The sequence below is a fragment of the Accipiter gentilis genome, chromosome 12 (genome assembly GCF_929443795.1).
Source record: "Accipiter gentilis chromosome 12, bAccGen1.1, whole genome shotgun sequence".
NCBI classification, from domain to species: Eukaryota; Metazoa; Chordata; class Aves; order Accipitriformes; family Accipitridae; genus Astur; species Astur gentilis.
This window is the reverse complement of record NC_064891.1, coordinates 32,283,976-32,305,114: the sequence shown is the minus strand read 5'-3', so window position 1 is coordinate 32,305,114 and position 21,139 is coordinate 32,283,976. Positions and strand designations below refer to the sequence as shown.

General features: G+C 39.2%; 1 protein-coding gene across 1 annotated transcript in view; it reads right to left on the bottom strand.

Moving 5' to 3' along the window:
- COL25A1 (collagen type XXV alpha 1 chain) overlaps positions 1–21,139 on the bottom strand; it is a 317,940-nt gene that overhangs the window by 142,476 nt on the left and 154,325 nt on the right. The window contains exons 3-5 of the mRNA XM_049815415.1: positions 9,383–9,427; positions 7,266–7,273; positions 5,110–5,136 (exon numbers count right to left, since the gene is read on the bottom strand). Coding sequence (XP_049671372.1) covers positions 5,110–5,136; positions 7,266–7,273; positions 9,383–9,427 — 80 coding nt within the window. The remainder of the gene's footprint in view (positions 1–5,109; positions 5,137–7,265; positions 7,274–9,382; positions 9,428–21,139) is intronic.

Below are 21,139 nucleotides of genomic sequence, written 5' to 3'. Positions count from 1 at the left end.
AGTATCTCTTTGAAGAAAGCAGAGGATCCTCTGTTTCCTGAGAACAAGCAAGTAGTTTGAGGCAGATGGATCCACTGAAAACCTCATGTCTCCCAAGCCAATCACCTCTGCCAGGACTAATAATAAGGATAAAGTACATAGAACTGAGAAAATGCATACTAAAAATCACAGCACAAAGAAGCTTTTGAGATTCCAGATGTTTTCAATTTTCTGTGTATTTAAAAAGAAAAATAAAAATTAAAAGTTGAACTAGTTATCAATGCTTCACTACCAAACCTGAAATTCATTGCAAAAGTTTTGCTGGTACATGTTTAAGACATTGCTTTGGTCAAATGCCAGAAATAAAAGGTGGTCTGCAAAGACACCTGTTGAGAAAAAGAAATGCTGTAGAGTGGGGAACTTCTATAGGATCACCAAGCCAAATCCTCAGGGTAAGGTCAGGAACCGACATAGTCGCTCCTTGAGCTTAGACATGTATATTTTACTACAACTGTGAAAAAGGGGAGACCTGACCAGCTACTGGAAATACCACAGCTGTTGCAGAAATGCCCAATACTGCCATAGGCTGTGCTTAATCACAGATTAAAAGCTCTCTATCTTTGCTAATTTCTTCTCTTTTGATTATTCTAGCGATGTTTGTTTTATAGCAACTGAGCTGCCACAGTATCTGAGGTTGAAAAACTTGCATTTGGATGGGATTAATTTTACATACCTACACAGACACTGCTACTTACTACACATTTGCCTGCACAGCCCCAATCTCTAACTGGGGACACAGCAGAAAATGAAATACGAAGCACCATCAAAGACAAGGCAACACAGCAGGACAATAAAATGCCTTTTTCCAATTTCTCACAACACTAGCTTTCATGTTCTTCCACACCAGGCCTATTTCTCCAAACTCAAGCCCCTTACAGCCGTTCTCTGTTCTACCTGGAATTCTCTTTGCCTTTAGTAATACAGGAACAGAAAGGGGGGTGAGAGGGAATCAGAGCCTTCTAAGAGCAACCTGAAGTTCTTTACATACCGGGATGACAGCTTGTCTTATGGTATATTGGGACATGTTTTTATGGGTGCAAAAATCAGAAGTGTGACGATAAAGACATTTTCTAAGCTAGAATGAATTATAACAGGCTAAAGAATATTTGGAATTCTCTACCTGTAGTCCTAAGCTTTGCCAGTTTGTTATCTTCACGATTCAGAGGTAAGTCTTTCAAGAGCTAGAAAAACTTTAAATGAAATGACAGGTGAAATTTCAAAGATCTACATTTCAGGTTTGAGCAAGTGATGATATTTTACAGTTACAGGAGAACAATCTCCAATTTAGACACATTCTTTTATGCAAGAGAGGAATTTGTCTACGTTTCTTGAAGATGAAACAAGGGCGTTAGGAGAAATGGGATTTAATACAATCCACATGGTCACCTGGAGTAGCCACAACCCTCCACAGCTCCTAAAAGTCTTGTAAATGCATCAGGTGCTCTGCAGACAGACATCATGGGTAGATATAGGAGAAATTTCCCTGGTCCCCTCTTCTATGAAGCAATGCTATATGGGCATCTTCATATTCTGACACTTTATTCTGAACATAGTGCAGCTTTACAGCCATATATGCAACAACTTCCAGGATGATTTACTTGGATGTTGAGCTTGATCTGTACCCCAGCTTGGGAAAAAGGGTAGGAAAAATTTTCCTGGTCTGCTTCAGTTTTTCAATGCAAAATAGTAAATAACTTCTACCTATTCAACCAGCTTGTAAGATTCTTTTTCGCCTGCAGAGATTACATGGTTTGTGTATTTGGCCTCTTCACTGCATTCATAAGCTGCTGGGGGTTTTGTAGTGGTTGTTGTTTTTTTGTTGGGTTTTATTTTTTTTTTTTAAGTTCTAGCATTATTTCTGAAGTGAAGTTGTCATACAAAACCCTGCAACAAATGCCTGTGTTCTCATTCTCTAATGTTTGTGCACCCTTTTGTTCTTTTTTATTTAAGATGATGTGATAGCCTATTTCAGTTTTAAACTCAAGTTGAAAGAGTTAAAACTCTGAGTTTGATCACTGTCTGTTATATAAAGCTTTTAATGAGGGGGAAAAGGAGCTGTACCAGTGTACACTTGTTATAGTATTCATGGTGCCTTACATAATAACCAGTTAATCATGGTCTTATAAACCCCTTAATAACTGTGATACTCACTGGCAGTAAGTCCAGCTTATTTTCTTGACTTTTGATACCATATCTTCCCAGGAACTTAGACTTCTCACTGTAATTCCTTTTACTCTTACTATTGTTATTTCTTAAGGTACCTTTAAAATTAGAATGAACACAGACAATGAAAACTGAAGTCTGGGAGAAAACAGCCACTAGCTTTTGTGAGATCGCAGCATTATGATTTGACCTATTGAGCAGAGAGCTTTTTAGGTTATATGTGGCAGATATAGCTCACTATCCTCACAGAATATTCTATAAAATCCAATAAAGATTAAAGCAATAAGGTTTCTACAGGAGTTAAATAGGACTCTAGAGAAATAACTTTAAACGCTAATAGCCTTTTCATAGAGCTCTACAGGACTGTATAAGTACTTTTAAAGTGCATTGTACTTGCTGTTACATATTTCCCATTCAAAGCAGGAGGATATGACTGTAACTGAAAAGATTGAAACAGCCAGCCAAGTGACGACTTTCAAGAACCAAAGCCAAATTCTATTCCCAGTCATTTTCAAGCAGGAAGAAGTGTTCAATCAGTGCTAAGCACTACTGAAGGCACGCATTTGCCTGGGCATGCACGGATGGCTGCACGCATGCACAGAAATGCATTCAGACTAAACTTTGCCCGTAACAATGCCACTGTTAGACTCAGCAATTTCAATAACACGGCTTCCAAGAACCTTTATTGTCTTCTGATCCCACGACAAATCTCTTCAGGAAAGCAGCTGGACCAAGACAAAGGACTGGGCCTTCAGGCTCTAAAGAAAATTATATTTTCAAACTGTCCCCGTGAAGCCTTCAAAACACGCATGAGTCCATCACTAACACATTCACTCATTTTCTCAACTTACACTTTAGGCCAAGAAGTTAAATGTACGAGGCTTTTGTGCTTTGCACAATATAAACTTCACCTTGTGGGTTAAGCTCATTAACTGGAATGACGAACACCACAGATACTTAATTTCCACAGAAGCCATGACCTAAGAGCCTAAGGGCTGGTTTGTTGTCACTGTGGGTCTTTTTCCTTTTAAATCCCAGTCTTTGTATACAGAGCTCACAGCTGGATGATGACCAAAAAAGGGGTTTTTAGCAAGCTTTTCACTCCATCTTCTCCTCCACACACTCGTGCACGCATCTACACAGATTAAGCGCTCTAAATGAAATTGGAACGTGTACTCTGAAACCTGATAATGGTTTCAGTATATCCAAGCAGGTTTCTTGATACTGATGATCGATTCCTCACCAGCTGACTTTCAACTACTTGTAATAGTAAAGACAGGCATTGGACGATGTTTCATTGGTAACATTTCTCAGAAAACTCTGCAACTACAGAACATGCCCAGAGAAAAGGATTGAAATGGGCTACATCAAAAGAAGCGTGACCAGCAGGTTGAGGGAGGTGATATGCCCCTCTGCTCTGGTGACACCCCACCTGGAGTACTGCCTTCAGCTCTGGGGGCCCTCAACATAAGAAAGACATGGACCTGTCAGAGCAGGGCCAGAGGAGGGCCACAGAAATGGTCAGAGAGATGGAACAGCTCTCCTCTGAAGACAGGCTGAGAGCGTTGGGGTTCAGCTTGGAGAAGAGAAGGCTCCGGGGAGACCTTATTGCAGCCTTTCAATATATAAAGTGGGCTTAGAAGAAAGGTGGAGAGATTATTTTTTTTTTTTTTACCAAGGCCTATAGTGACATGACAAGGGGCAACAATTTTAAAATAAAAGAGGATAGGCTAAGATCAGACATAAGGAAGAAATCTTTTATGATGAGGGCGGTGAGACACTGGAACAGGTTTCCCAGAGAAGCTGTGGGTGCCCCATTCCTGGAGGTGTTCGAGGTCACGCTGGATGAGGCTTTGAGCAACCTGGTCTAATGAGAGATGTCCCTGCCCATGGCACAGGGTTGGACTAGATGATCTATAAAGGTCCTTTCCAACCCAAACCAACCTGAGGTGCTATGATTCTATGAAATTATCATCTACCTGCAGGTGTTCAAGGCATGCAATTTGTATTTACCAACAGAAACATTTCTAAAACTCGCTGAAAAAAAAAAAGGCATCTTTTGTCTGAAATACAGAGGCAAATCAGTACAGGAGGGCCCTCCAAGCTATACTATCGAATGCTTTGAGTAAGATCATTATCATACTTCAACAGTCACTATGTTGTGCATATGTATTGTCTCTGAAATGCATCCACTAACACATTTTGTCACTTGATTTCTGATACACACATGACAGTAGGTGTATACTTTTTTCCTTGAGTGGGACACTGCAGTCAGCTTGTCTGACTACTTGAAAGAAGTATACTATTAATAGATTTTAGAAAGATGCATTATTTCATATATTATTTTTTTCAGGCATTAAATCCTAAAGATATGAATGAAACTGACAGAAAAATGAATTCCATCCATTATCAGAAAATTGCTCTGTGATAGACAATGCAGCCAACTGCTAGGACCTCTGTAATAGTATTTTACTTTGCTCAAAATGCATTGAATGAAGCAGCCAAAAGAAACAGGACATAATTAAAAGAAAGGACTTAGAGGTTCCAAATGGCAGCTGTACAGCTTTCTAGTATGGAAAATTGAGATGCAGTATCTTGCTAAAGAATTTTTCTTTTTAAAATTAGAGTTAAAAATTTATTTTGTATGCAAGAATGCAGAAACTCAACACAAATTATACACACTGTCAAACAACCAGTGCATTGCATTTATGCGTTGTAAACACTCAGGTTCTTTTGCAAAACTTCTCAAAGGCTTTTTGGTTTGTTTTGTTTATAAAGGAAAGTCCTACATTTACTAGGCATCTGAGAAACAGAAAAAAGGTCTTTTTGACAGTAACAAAGGAAAACCAGAATACAACAACAGGATTTCAGAGTAATATACACTATCATAAATATACAATGAGTTACCGGATAGCCATTTCGCCCTGGTAGACCCTGGTTGAATGAGATGAAATGGTATGACACATATTAACAACACAGTCATGACACATGACAACAAACATGCAGAGTACATTACTGGCAAATTATAATTTGCATATTGATTAATTTTTTTGTATGTGATATTACAAACAAATAAATATGAAATAGGTACTACACAGTGAAGAAATGAGGCTTTGGCAATGGAAATTACATGTTTTAACTTAAATAAACCCTCTAATTGAAAGGCTACTGGCTACTTCTGATGCTCACTGAAATTCCTTTTGTGATGAAGAGAATTATCCATGTAGACTGAAGGGCAATATGTGGTTAAAAGAAAAAAAGGTTTAGTGCTTAGGCAATAGAGTATTAGATACATAGGCTACCACTAGAACATAGGTAGCAAAGAAGAAATTTGAGAATGCTATAACAGATCATAAAAAAAATTGAAAGCCCCAGCCTTTGGCTGTTATTACATGTGACACTCAGTAGTCATGTACAAGGAAAATAAACAGAGCACTGCAGTAGCCTTTGAAAATACAATATACACGTAATTCCATGCAGTGCTATGTGGGATATACAAATATTTGCTATTTAAAATGAAAAAGATCACCACAGTCTCCCAGGTGAAAACAATAACAACGTTCACAACAGTTGCCCCTAGCCAGACCATAAGTGTCTATGAAAATGAAAAAGTGAATTAGGAACAGAAATTACATTTTTAAAGGCCTTGTAACAATTTAAACCCTTACTGCCTGTCAGCAAGATGAAGTCTTGTAAGTTTTGAGTATGAAAGTTGGAATTTTAAGTCAGATACTTCTTAATATTATTCAGTTTTGGGAGCTATTTCAGGTTTGTGTTAATATTGTCACAGTTGAGACTTTTCTTGTTTTGTTTTAAATGGAGCTATACTAAAACAGTGGGGAGGTGAAGTCAAAGACATTCATAATGAGGCACATCATGAACTCTTGCCACGTTGTCTTGCTACAGGAAAACCACTTGTGTCGTGATTTATGGTCGTTTGTGTTTCATGAGAAGACTGAAAAAGAAATTGGGGAAGCCAGTGTTTCTTTCATATAGGAAGCATTAAGTCTGGCTTTTCATTGATGGCTTGTTAAATGAATTTGCCACTCCGAACTGCTGAGCACATGGGCAAAACCTTTCAAGGATAAGTAGTATCACTGCTCAATATATACAGATTACAGTAAAATCATTAGGTCACAGCAGAAATTCAACATATTAATTCACTATTCTCAAACATGCATGTAGCATAGAATAGACAGATAATCTGGTCCTGAAAATATTGTGGAAATACTGTATCTATCAAATTAAATAAAAATAGTTAGAAGTCTGCAAACACTGTAAAAGAAATACTGTTCTAATGGCCACACTTCTACATCATATGGTGCCCATGGATGGCATGACAAATATGAATGTTTGAGATATATGTGTTTAGTCCTGTTCTTCAAGTCAGACTTTTGACCTATCCTGGGAACATACAACAAAGCAAACAAAAAAACCAAACAAAAAACCCCCCAAAACCAACCGAAAACCAAAACCACCATAAAACCCCAGAAGAGAGAAACTGTTTTCTGACAAACAGGATTAGCCCAAGATTCAACCAACTCACTAAACTAAATAGTATTATTTAATACTCATTTTACACAAGCATTTACTGGCTTCAGTAGCAATTACACTGCAATGAGCTGGACAGCCTGTATACCTGCAAAGAACAAGGAGCCTGTACGCTAAGACTTTCTGGTAACTGCAGAGGAAGTTACTACCCAGTGAAAGGCAGAGTGACTAATAGCATACTCACACGTTTTTATACTGTAGTAAAATATCTGTCATCAAGTCATAAGCAATGAACATGAATATAACATACTTACGTGGAATTGTGATCCACACTGCTATCTGAAGCGCTGAATATAAATCTTTATTTTTTTTTAGAGATTTTTTTTCTTAAGGAACCTTCTGATTAAACTATTCAGCTCCAAGATAATAAGTGAGTGTTTACACTGTATAAGTATAAATATCAAAATTCCCTTTTGATGATATGTGATCATTTTATCACGGTGATATCTTAACAGGATCTAACAGATTTTTCCCTGATTCTGGAAGAACCAACAATGTATCACTGTACTTACAGGAGGTCCTGTGGGGCAGGGGAGAGGGAAAGAGGGTAAAAAAAGAGAAAAAAAGAATATGTAAGCTTATGAAGTTATTAAAGAAAGACACATATGTACGAAGCGAAGCACAAGGCCTCAGGATTGTAAGTGAGCAAAACTGCTAATACACCGTACACATTTTCCCATTCAAGTGGAATTGTCAGCTTTGGTTGTGCTTTGCAACCTGTAAATATGACTAACGCCTAAATGCATGCGCTTACCTTACCAATTCTTCAATTACAGTCATGCAATCTTATGCAAGTTGCTTCTCCATCCATTTCCATGCAATTTCATGCAGGTCCAAAAATACCAGCCATGGACTACAATACATTTTGTCAGACTCCACATACAGCGTATGTAACCACATCACCAGTTTCAGTCAGCCACGCAGTTGGCATTTGACCACAGCTTGGCAGCAAAATTGCATAAAGTACCCTTGGCATTTAACCTTGGCATCTTGGCAAGCCATACGTGTTCCAGCATCTTCCAGCCTCCCAACTTTGCCTGCGAGGGGAGGTTTCAGTGGCCACCTGACAGTGCTGAACTTTCTTTTCATCACCTTTCTTTCTCAAGGCACACATATAAAATGCTCCCCATTAAAATGTCACACTTTGTGAAGTGATATTTGCACATTTTTTCAATTATTTAGACTCAAAGACTTTTGTATAGCAGTTCTTGGAAACATTATCAAAGGGCCACAAATCAAATCTACTATTTCAGTCTTATTAAGTTGAGCAGCTGCAGCTCCCAAATCAATGGCATTTCATTAAGCTTTTATGCTTCTCTCTAATTTCTGAATAAAGTGAAGTGCAAAAGGAGTATAAACCGACAGCAGCTGTACTTTGAGATTGCTTTTAATATTGACAGGCTTTTGGTTTTAACAATGCAATTTTATTGTCCAGCAACTAAGGTGATTTCTTTATCCTGGTAAACATTCTTAAACAGCATTTTAAGGTGCAGGTCTGGTTTTAACTGAGAGAGATCAATTTCCTTGATTAATAGTTTAATATGTGTTTATTTGAGGTGTAAAATGAATCGATAAGCATCCTGCAAAGTAACTGCCAGGATCGTTTGTAAGACAGACTTCAATCACAGAATTTCCTTCTGTATCATAGCATTTTTCTCTGAAGTAAATACTACGCCAACACCGAATGGAAACACCAGGGAGATTTCTATTAATCTTTGGCAGGGCTTGTCTTCAGTTTTGTGATGCGGGAAAATACGGAAATAGTTTTTAAGAGCTAGATAAATGATCATTTGCAGAGATAAGAAAGGCTACAGAAGATTTACAGAGATCAAGTCGATTGGAAGATTTCCCGAACTGGCAGATTAGATGAGAGCGCCAAGGAGAATAGAAATGCTCATTTTCTCCTGCATCGCCTCCAGAAGGTTCACCTTTATGAAAAACTCAGTCCCGCAAGGTAACCAACAGTTCTGATTCCCATGAATGTCAGCAGGAAGAGGTGCTCAGCACCTCACAACATGGTCTCAAATGAAATTTCAAGCTCCACATCAACAGTGGGATTCTCTCAACAGCCACCCCCCTGGTACAGGGTAACGAACCAACAAATGTTTTTCTTATTTCTGTAAGAACTTAATTGCTGCTCATTTCTAGTAAACAACAATTTCTCTCATACAGAGTAGTCTACTTATTATTTCCCCAAGTGCTGACATTCTTAACATAAGGAATTTTATTTCCTTCTTTATTTCCTTATAAAATTGTTCGCCTCAAACCAAGGTGGCCTGATGTAACACTGACTTATAGTACTCCAACTACTGACTTACATGGAGTTATTCTAACTTCCACAAGTGTGAAAAGACACCAAAATGGTTTGACAATTACCAATGGGTTACCAATGGTACCATGTCAACCATTATGAAGTGCGCCTACAAATTAATGATGCCCAAGACTAGAAAACTATCTGGAAAGCCACCAGGTATATGCCAAGGGTCACAGATTTTTTACCAGAGAAGTTTCAGAACTCTCTTTCAGAGCACACAAGCAATTAAAGTAAAAGTGAAGGCATGCTGGGTACACATCCTCACAAAAACACAAACATCAAATCACAATGGATCTTATGAAATTGAAAACTTACCAGTCTCTCCTCTTCTGCCCCGCTTACCTCTTTTCCCTGGAGGACCTAAAAAGAAGACGGTAGGTTGTAACTTTTTTTCTTGAAATTATAGGTAGAATATCGTTTGTGTTTGGATGTAAGGGCATTAAACAGATGCATTACATGAAGTCCAGAGACTTTGGCGGAGCAAGGGTAAAAGATAACCAGAATAAAATTTAGGAAGTTGAAGATAAAATTGACAGCTACATGATCCACTATAGGCTTTCAGAAAAAAGCCTGGGAGAAACTTTAGAGGTCATCCAGTTCATCCCTCTCTCTCAAGGAAAAAGTTAACCACATCTAAATTACTACTGCAATTTCCACAGGTATTTTTTCCCCAGTATTTCACTGTTCTGACAAGTGGAACATTTTTCTTTATGTCCAACTTGCTGCACTGAAGCCCATCAATTCTTGTGCTTTCCACCACGAACCCAGAGAAGAAATTGTTCCTATTCTTCTCTCAAAAAAAGTCTTTGCATTCCTCAGAATTGCTGCACCACTCGTCCAATCTTCTCAAACCAAACTTACCACGGGACATGAAATTTCATTCAGTTATTCCTGTATTAAGCCCAAAGATTAGTATTTATTTATTAGAGCAAATCCTCTGGAAAACGCATCCGACCTTATCTGAAAATATCGAAGAGATAAAGAAACCATCACCTGGCCTGCCATCCCCCAAACACTAACAACAGCGTGTGTGTTGTTAGACACTAAGGTGCTTTACTTCCAGTTTGCATCTGTTAGCCATTTAGTCCCTGTGTGCGTTCTTCTAAGGAGTCCTTTCCTACTCGTTGTCCTTTCCCCACAAATATTTTCACCCTATAGTCAGTGTCTGCTGCCACCTCTAAAGAAAAAAAAAAAATCAAATTGGTTTTGTCCCTCATTTCTGCACTCCAACCTTCAACGTCCTTTCTAAACTGCAGCCATCAGTACAACATTCTTCCCCTCTGCTTGGTGACCTTGACATATTGCTCCTGAAACTGCAAGGCAAGTACACTTGCACTTCTCCTTGTACAGCTAGGAGGAGAGGCAGCAGCTGTGGCAGTGACACAGAGCACTGAAATGCTGCTGCTCTGAAGAGAGAACCACAGGTGGGACTCTCAAAGCTGCTGAAGAGACGCAAGCGCACGGCTGGAATTTCCAAAAGCAGCGACGCGTGCAGGAGCACAAGTACCTCTGCTGTGGCTGTATCTCACCGTTTGTAATAGATATTAGGTGCACAGGTGGTTTTGTGCAAATAGTTAAGCAACTGTCTGCTACTTTAAACAGCTACAAGATTTTACAAATCATCTGTACTATCATCCCATAGCTTTTAAATGCATAGGAATGCCAAATCCTAGTTTGCATTATATATTTGCAGCAATCTGGCTTCAAAGACTAAGATGCTGAAAAGCAACACTAGTGATACAATTTCAATAGATACACGAAATAGCATTAGTTTGCCAGGGAAATAAAAGAATATTGATCTAAAAAAAAAAAAGACAGAAAAGGAAAAAGAAAGAAAAAAAAAGAGGAGCAGCTCTTGCCTTGAAGGCAGAGAGGTTATTCCTATCAGAAAATTATAAATCTCACTAAAATCCTTCTTTTTTGTTCTGTTTTAATAATTACAGTAGTAGCATAATGCAACCCAAGTTTAAGACAAGACTATTACAAGAAGCAAGAATGGCATAGGATATTCATAATCAACAGCATACTTAAGAAGACAAGATTATTTTGTTATTATATGCTGAAAATTAGCAAAAGTGCCACTTCAGCGTGGAGAACCTTGCAAGTTGCTCCTGAAACACTGCTCACAACACAGCTCTGCAGCAATTTGGGCTGATCACAAACATGGATGTGCAGGAGAAACTTAAGGTTCTTCACCAGGTAATGACCTGTCTTTCAGCATATAGCAACAAAATATTCCCATCCTGTTTTGCAGAATATTGTTTTATTAAAATTTAACTGTGCTATAGGTGTGCACATGCTCACGCACAAACATGTCTCCTACCAAGTTTCCTTCTGAGAAAAGAACAGAACTTTAAAAAAACTTCAGCTACAGACTAGCAAAAGGTATTAAAGCCACTAACAGAAATCCCCGAAGGTAACTTCAAGCTATGAATTTTAGGAAGGAATGAAATTTGTCCAGCAAACCATATTTCCAAAAAGCATTAAATTGCCAGTTTAGTAGCCGTGTACAGCGACATCAAAGAAGGGGCTCCAGTTCAGGTCTTTCCTCTGACATCAAGCACTGATCCCTTCTAAGCTGTTATTCTGAGATGCCTTGATTTAGATGTAAGTATCAATCGCCAGAAAAATGCTTATTATTATTATATTTCCAAAGTAACAACACTGCTGAAGTTAGGACAATTACTCTGGACTTAGACCAGTTTTAATGAAATCATACCACCGCACCTGACCTTTGGCTCATCAGGCCAGCAGTATTTAAGGGCCACTAAGTAATGTGAATCACTTCTCCCTCTCATTGAAAGCTTTTTTGGTTTCTGCACTGCTCAGGTCTCTGTCAAGGTCATGGCATTTGCAAACCTCTTAGACATTGTGAGACGAGAGGTGGTGGATCTTGCAAACTTCTACTGAGTTTTGGCGACCATTTGAGGAAATAATTTCTATACCTTTTTTTTTTAACACCACAAAGCAATTCATCTTAAGCAGTTAATTACGGATGGTTCCAGTTCACAGAAATGCTAACACTGACATTTAAGTTCATCACTAGATGACCTACTACTTCAGGAAGTACATGAGCTTTCATGTTTTTCTGAAAAGGCTGCTTTCTCTAAATCTTAACTGCTAACATCATCTGTTGCTCCAAGAGCTTCCAGTTATCGAAACCCTGGGCATTTTGCTATAAATATTAATTTTCCATCTGTCTGTAGTTTTATAACTTTGCACTAATTGGAGGATTTGATGGAGACTCATTGCAGCAGAAGGAGAAGTGAATAAAGTTATACTAAGCACAATGTCACCTTACAACAACCCCACAGATTTTTACAGCGTGCACAAGATACACAACGTATGACACAACTATTCTGAACTTTCTTGCCCGGGTTAAAAATCTCTCTAGAAGAGTATCAGAAATGTCCATGATTAATTGAATTTTATCCAGACTATTTAAAAAGTAGTTAATTTTGAGCATCTTTTTATATTAAAAATGCAAAACTTAGAAAGAAAAACAAAAGTTTGAATCTCAGTGAACTGGTTTAATAAAGATTAATGATACTGAGCAATAAGCAAAGCTAGTTTATAGTAGCCAAGATTTACTAATACATCATTTTCCTAAGCTCGCTACATTTACCTACAGGTAGGGAGTAAGAGTAAAATGTCAGAAGATCAGCTGGTTTTCATTTTTAACTTGGTTTCACTTCAAAATATTTGAAATTATGTTATTCTTCCATAAAAATTTATTAATCTAATTTTTATGAGCAGGAAGTTTTGAAGAGGGTTTGTTTTTGTTTTTGTTTTTTTTTTTTTTTTTAATTCAAACGTCAAAAAAAATTAATGCCACTGATATTCCACATCTATGAAGGGAATGTTGAAAATTAAAGAAATTGGGGGTAGAGGGTGGGGGTGTGGGTGTATTTTATTTCCAAAAACTAAGATTCAATTAATTATCTGAATTTATCTTCTCAAGCAGTAAATGTCAGCTGCTGAAAAAGTTTTGCTTTTCTTACCTACCATAAGAAACTAGCAAACAAACAAAAAAACCCACAAACAGAAAAAATCCTCACCCCCCCCCCCCCAACCAACTTCAGCCAGGTAACAGCTTTAGACTTTGACACTTGATGTTTTCACTGACATACAAGCAATAAAAAGTAACAAGTCAGTAATAAGGCTGTAACAAACAATTCCTCCTCTCTCCCCCAAATTCTTCCAATTAAACCCCCAAATTCTTCTCAATCTTCAGTAGAAGTAGCTGTTGAAATAACTACTGATACAGTACCATTGCAGAGACCATGTAGGAACAAGAATGTAACTATTAACAGGTTTTCCAAGATATTTTCAAAAATATTAAGCACAACTTTGGTGACATTCACCTCTAGTAATGGGTATTCTAATCTTTGCAATCAGAAATAATTAGTACAGATAGACTATTGTCAAATCATTCTTGTGGTCCTGGAGAGGTTGCCTCAATGTGCCCTATTTCTTTTTAATAATTTGTCCTCTATGCACGTAGTGGTGCCAGAGGTCTGTGGCAAACCTACTATTTTTATATTGCTATCTGGGAGGCAGTTTTTACTAGAGGAAAGCAGATTACTATTGCATGTACTCCACTATATGCCTTGCCATATATCAAAAATCAGCCACACACCTTAAAGGGTGGGAGCCAACATGCCATCTTCACGTTACAAAAAGACTCAGATAGGTGCTTAAGCTTAAACAGACAAGAGAATCTATCTTAATCTCATAGTTAAGAACAACAGAAATCTTAATTTTAGATTTAAGCATATTTTTTAAATCAGATATAACAGATGGAAAATACAGTCATTTAAAATTTATTTATTATTGCATTTTTCCAGTGCTTGGGCTGGTTAAACTGAGTTAAACTATGACATCGTTAATTTATTAAAGACACAAAAACGTAAAGATGGTGTATATTGTTCACACATTAGACTGCAAAAGCAGGATTTTCTTCAGTTCAGTTCTCCACCTACATTCTAAAAAAGAACATTCCGAAAGCATGAACAGGTTGTCCTTGCTCAAAGGGAAAAAAGACTGACCTATCAAAAGCCTAAAACAAGAATAGTGTTTTCCTTCTCCGAGACACATTTTTAGCTATAGAAGAAATAATTTACATTGTAATAATACACTTTTATGAGGCATGGGGAAAACTGGGCTCAGGTTTTTAATCGGTATGAATCAGTGATGATGACTGTTACATTGCTTCACACCAGCTAAGAACTTTGAAAACAAAGGAATAGACAATGTGCAGTTTGCCTCCATCAAGCTTTGGCTCTGTAAGTTTCTCTTAATCTTCTAAAGACTAATCCTGTGCTGCTAAGGAAATAGATTCAATAATTAAGTGGCCCAAACTGGGAGAGGAAGTTATGCCTTAACAGTCAGGTCTTTCAAAAAAATCCACACATTCATCTTTAGAACTAAGGGTGGTACTAACACATTGTTATACTGGCACCACCTGTATTCTTTCATTTAGTGATATATTTACAGCAAACAGATTCTACTTTTCAAAGCTGCACACACACAAAAAAAAAAAAACCCACAACAAAAACCCAAACAAACACACCCCAAAAAAATTTGGTGGATGAGACCTACAGTCCCTCTATCAGCACCTGCCAGGCACTTCAAAATGCTTTGCCATTTGGTCATCAGCTGATCTAGAAAGTCAAGTTTGTCCTAATTTTGGAAAGAACTACAGTGGCATTATCAAGCTATAGGAAAAGGATTTACCTATCTTGGGTTATACCACACTCCAACAGGTACTCACTGTCCCTGCAAGTAGGAGCTCCTACAGCAAACTGGTGCACCAGCCTAAGGATAAGAGAAGAGTTCAGAATCCTGTTCCCTGTTTTACTGAGGCCCAGGACCTTGCTCACATGTTGCTTGACACACACACATAGCTACTGTTAAAGGTAATGAGTATTCCACGTGTACATGAAAAGAAGAATATTTTCCTGGCTGTTTCGAAGGACGTCTATTTCACACAGAGTTTACAGCAACCTAAGATTTTGCCCATCAAGTCAGAAAAATGAATTGGCCCAATTACGTCTGTAATTGGGCCAATTCTCTTGTCTGTTTAAGCCCAATTACGTTCTCAGAGTAAATCCTGAGCAATTTTGCCGAAGTTAGTAGAATTATTTCCGTATCATTAGGCGTAAAATGCCAACCTTGCTGAAATCACGCGATGAAAATACCTAGAATTCAGCTGAATGAAACCGACCAAGCCGCCCAAACCGTCCTTTCCGATTCTGCCGTAACGCTGGCAAAATGGCTGCCGTTGGTTGCATTTCAAGCTCCATCACCCCGATTTATCAACGGATTCAGCTCTCTCCTTTCCACTTCCAGAGTCCAACCCAGCTGCCATCATTTAATCCCACCCCACGCTTCTCCCTGTCAAACCAACCCAGAAAGGACTTGCAGTAGCGCGTTGAAGCCAGCCAACCCCTCTCGCTGCTCGCACGGAGAGGGCCGCTTTCCCAGCAAAGGGACACCTCTCACTTTTACAGCTACAGGGGCACCAAGTGGCAGCGCAGGCCAGTGACGCAGGTAGGCCGCAGAGCGGAGCGGCGGCCGCTGAGCCCAACCCCTCTTCCAGTGAAATTACGCACACCACGAGGAGCGGGGTGACTCCAGTTAACGCTGCGTAATTAACGGCCCCATCCGTTAATTACTCCCCTCTTGCTGGCGTGGTCACCGACTTCAGCAAACAGTACTGAAACATCCCAACGAGCTGAGCTCTCACTCGGATGGATGTCTGGGCACCTGAGATTCAACAGACGCATCCAGGGTCCTTTCCCATAGCGCTGCCATCAATTCCATCCCAAGTAGGGACAAACGGGAAGACTTCTACCTCCGAAGCTGAGCACGCTCTTACAAACACCGCATGGATCTATTCCAGCCGACTTCATCAGCCTCTTTGCTCTTTCCTCTTTTCCTAGCTTTTTTAGCTCACGTAACACTTGGACTCTTCTTTCCTCCCACTCTGAGTAATCATCCCATCTGGCCTGTCAGTCTTCTGCTTTGTACCTCGGTCTGCCTGGGATGATCTGCCCTAATTCCCTACCTCATAAAATTATCTACCTCATTTCGAGCCTCAGCTGGATAAATAACATTCATTGTTTCACACACAGTACATCATCTTTTTGGCTCACCATGAAACATCATTACATTGCAGAGCTTGGATGCATGTCAGAGGCTATTATGCAACTTGGCTGAGGAAATGCCAAAATCAGTCTATCTGATCCACAGCAAAGAAAACTGACCTCCCTAAGTCAGATTATTTGTACCACTTCTGTGCATGCTACATGCCATCTGATTAGAGGCATCTAGCCCAGCATCATTTCACTAGTACCAGACACTAGTGAGAGAGCTCAAAGAATCCCATGATCATCACTTGTAAGATAGCCAGAACGGCACATACATGCATATATTCTCTCTTTTTCTTCTCCGGTAGTTAAACATGCTTGAAGTGTGAAAGGTAACATCCCTTCCAAAAATTCTAACGTCATGCAGTATTATCAATCTGAATTAATTCTATAACTATATCAATGTCTGCTCCTTTTTTCCCCTTAACCTTGTGAAACTGTTGGCGTAAGAAACCATGTGTGACAATAAGCCTCACCGTGTAAAATATGCTTCAAGAAGTATTTGTTTCTTTTTGTCAATGGTAAGTTTACTGTCTCATAAAATCAAAGATATCTCCTTTCACATTGTTATGAGACTGAGGAAACTTACATTCCCTACCCAGCTTCTTGACACCATTGTGCTAAATAGCACACACATTTTTAAGATGTTCTCGTGTTTGTCTTCTTTGTAGGGTGAAAATATGCTATTTTTTCAACTTCTCCATCTGAATTTTCTCCATGTCAGAAAACACAATTATTATTACCTTTTCCTAAGCTTTCTCTGATTCTGCAGTGAGTCTTTTAGCATGACAAGGCTGAAACATCTCATGCTTTGTCCACAGACCTGAGCACTCACTCCAGCATGACTCCTTCAGGAGGAGCACTAATGCGTGTCCAGCGAAGCTGCTCCATACCAGGAGTCAGCAGCTGGCAATGAACAGCTTGACACAGCCTTTCCTCCAGAGCCTGGCAAGAAGCATCTCTCAGCCCTCAGGTTCTCAAGCGCTTTCCCAAGAGCAGGTCCTTCTCCCAAGCACTCTCTGTGCTCAAAACTTGAATAATTTCTCTAAAGACAGCTCACTTGAAATCTGCAAATTTCACTCTGCTTCATCTTTCCCCCAACAACACACTGGCTCAAAATGAAATCGAAGGCAAAAATTTCTTAAACAAGACTTAATGCCATCAACTATAAAGTAGAAGATAAGCCTTGACAAGCAAAACGTACATAAAATTCAATTCTTGGCTACGGGTAACCACCGGACACCCTTTCTTGTTTTTCGTCAAACCTAGAAGTCCAAAGATATTTTCCTCCTTCTGTAACAGCTGCAGTAGAGGGTTCACAGCAGCCCTGGGTTTTGAGCATTCCCTAAGCACCGCATAACTTCTACTTCTCTCTCCCTCCACCTAGACTCCTCATAGTTATAGTTTTCCGGCATAAGTGTACTTCACCTATTTGGTCCTATTCAGACCGGAGCACTGGGAGTCTTTGAAGCTGCGTTTACCCTGCCCAGCGCACAGATAGTTTGGTTGTTGAAGCAGCCCAAGAGCTTTGTGAATGCTGCTGGTGCTGCTCCCTGGGGCTAGATGCTTGAGCACTTAAGGGATATTCCCCCTTTTAGTTGCTCTGCTGGATACCAGCTTCCAGCCCAAACTGAAGACTGGGCTCATTAAACACTAAAAACATCAGGTACATGTATCTTCTCTTAATGCCGTAAGATAAGGTGGGTTATCTACTTTCTACAAATACTACATGTGACCTTATTAACACAGGTAATAGGTGTGAGAGCAAGTTGTTCTGTCTACAAATCCTCCTCCCATCAGTTTCCTTTTTTTTCCTCTCTGTTTCATTATTGTTGTTTTCATGTTCTATATGAGTGACCAGCGTACCAGCGAAACTGGCACCACTAGTTTACCTAGCAGACCTACAGCATATTTTGCATTATTCTTCATCCTTCTGTACGCTGACACTTTGGCCATGTCCTTTGCCATAGCTGTAGTTTTAGGAATGCCTTCACTGACCTATTCATAAATATATCACAAATCTTTACCAAATTACAGGAGTCTTGTGATGCATTACAGTCCCAAAGTTTAATCATATGGACATTTTCTCTCTTTCTTTTCTGTTCAGTAGGAAGAGGACTGGGGTAGGAAACACTGCTGCTTAGGTGACCTCATTTTGGGAAGACTTAACAATGCAGAACAAATACATTCTTGAACTTTGCATTTTTCACAGGTTACTGTATCACCAAAGTGCTGTGGCAGAACACGTGTAACTGATGATATTTAAAATACTGTCAGAGGTGAAGATTCACATTTATAAGGCAACCAATGAAATTACTCACCTCAGATCGCAGCTTTTGTGTCCAGCTACGAGCTAAACTTACAACCTATCTTGCTAAAGCCTTCTGAAATAGATCCCAGTACCCTGGGCTGGAACAGTTTGCTGGGTCTTACAGACTAAATTTTAGTTGTGAGGCCGCTAAACTATTTTAATGAACATATAACACTCCAAGTGCACATGGTCATCTCTACAAACACAGAAATAGCTGCTATCACGTGGCTGACAAATATTGCTGAGGGACAGCTGAAGTATGTAGGGATAGCTATTCTATACTAGCAAGGCACGAAAGTCTTCCCATCATTTCTACTTGCCATTCCATTGTATTATTATCATGCCATATCAATAGTTGGCCCTATGATGCAAAAAGCATATGTCATATTGAGAAAAACTATTTAAGCTCCATTTGACTTTTTCAGATACTAACATAGATGAAATAAGAAATAAGGTATCAGAATTAAATTCTTCTTTGGCATCAGTAGAATTTAAATTACCTTTAGGAACAGATTTAGATGCTTTTGGAGGACATGCAGCCATACCGGATGGTGAAGTAACTCAACAGTACCACTCTAGTTGTATTAAAACAAAAACTTCAGAATTAAAAGCCCTTAAAACCTAATCCTGCATCCACCTTTAGGAAGTCATGTTGTATCTCAAAGTTCTGCTGTCCACAACGACAACGTAACAACAGCGGAAAGCGCATCATCTTTCTCAAATTCAGTGCCTTGGACAGGCTAACTCTCAAGTAGAGAGTCTGTCACGAGTCAACCTTTCTCTAGAACGTAGACAAATCCCCAGGGTGTAGGTCAGGACAGAGCAGGGCTGCAGCATTTCAGGTAGTCCTGAGAAATACAGACCTTTCCATGTCAGTCAATGCACTCCCCCAGCCCAGTAAATGGGCCGTGCAGTAAGTACTATGCAGACATTCATCCTGGCTGTGGCTTTCATGGTACTTGTGCCAAGTTACACTCAGTCTGAGCAATTTTTCACGTAAGCACGTGGTCTTGCATGTGCATGGGAGGCTTTGATCATTACTTTCTCCTAGGGCTCACTCTGACCTGAGGAAACCCATGACCTCAAAGCTTCCTCGAGCAACCAAAGATGCCCAACTCTTCTCTCCTGAGGAAAAGAGGACACCTCTCCCGTGTCGCAGTGGGATGAACACAGGCTTAGATGTATGGGTCACACCAGGGCTGAAACCCTTGCAGCATGTTAGAATCAAAATGGCCTTTTCTATTTCCTCCCAAGTCCTACATCAATTTATTCCTTCTGCTGTAACTTCCCACCAAGTTCCTCACGTTCTTTTCCCTTTGCATTTCGTAAATCTGATATTTTTTTTTTTTTTATCTGTTTTGCTTTTTAAAATGCATCCTTTCTCCTTGCTGGCCATATGGCTTTCAGCTGCCAGGCCCAGTACAACAGCAGCTAGGTGGAACAGCCAGAGAGAAGTCCTGCTCAAGCACCCACGTGCCGATTAGACACACCCTCAGTACTCTTGGGAGATGGGACACAGGCTGTTGGTTTTGCTTTGGAATGGCTGGGATAGCTCACCTCAGTGCAAACGTGGGCTGTGTTAAGCATATGAAAATGATGATTTTTTTTTCCAAGGCTTATAACTTTGTGAAATTAGAGTGTCATCTTTCCGCCCCCACGTGACAATAGCAGAGGGTCATATCAACCTGATAAAAATACCAGCCAAGGCTAATTCTCAATCTTTCACTCCAAATTACAGCTATGTGAGATTTTATTAATAAAGAACAGGTGAAGCCAGAATAGATTTCCTTTAATTTTCATTCTTAAACATCCGGCTCTGCTTAAAAAGAAACACCAACAAGCAGCGGTTAATTTTTGGCAAAAACATAAGTCACTGAAAACTGAGTCTCCCCACTGGCAAGGGAGGGACAATTCTAATAACGATATGTCAGCTACTCATAACCCTTATTGTGGTCAGTCATGTTATTTTCACTGGCAGTTATGAAAGTAAAATTACCTAAGGATCAATGATTTGGATTCCTCTGAATACTCACCATAGGTTGGGAGTTTTGTTACGATTTTCAACAAGTATCAATTTAGAATGCTGTTGAAAATCTCACTTATAAAGTGCTTTCAAATAGATTTTTCACTTTAAACATCACAAAACACTCTGAAGATAAAGTATGACAAATTTCAATTTTCACACTCTTCTGTTACAGCACCTACAGAACTAGTAATTTCTTGACAGAAGTGCCACCTTTTAAAACAGATTTAACCCAACTTTTTAAATCTGACGATACTAGCAATATTGCCTTAGACTTTATTAAAAAGGTATAAAATTTATCATTTTATGTACTAGGGATATGACACTGAGGTAGCAGCCATATGACCAAAGAGCAAGGTATTTTTTAATCTGCACTTGAAATGAACCTGTAAAAGCAAATGGCTTATCAAACGTATCTGTTTACAAGCTGTAGCTGAACCAAATGCATATTTAAGCAACTATAGTGTCTTTCAGTCTTAGTCCCTTTTGTAAACCTGCAGTGACCTACCTTAACCTATTTATATGCTACTCAACTTCTCTATATTACTGGTTTTTCTTCTCAGCTCAAGAGCAAGCCTAAAATCCAA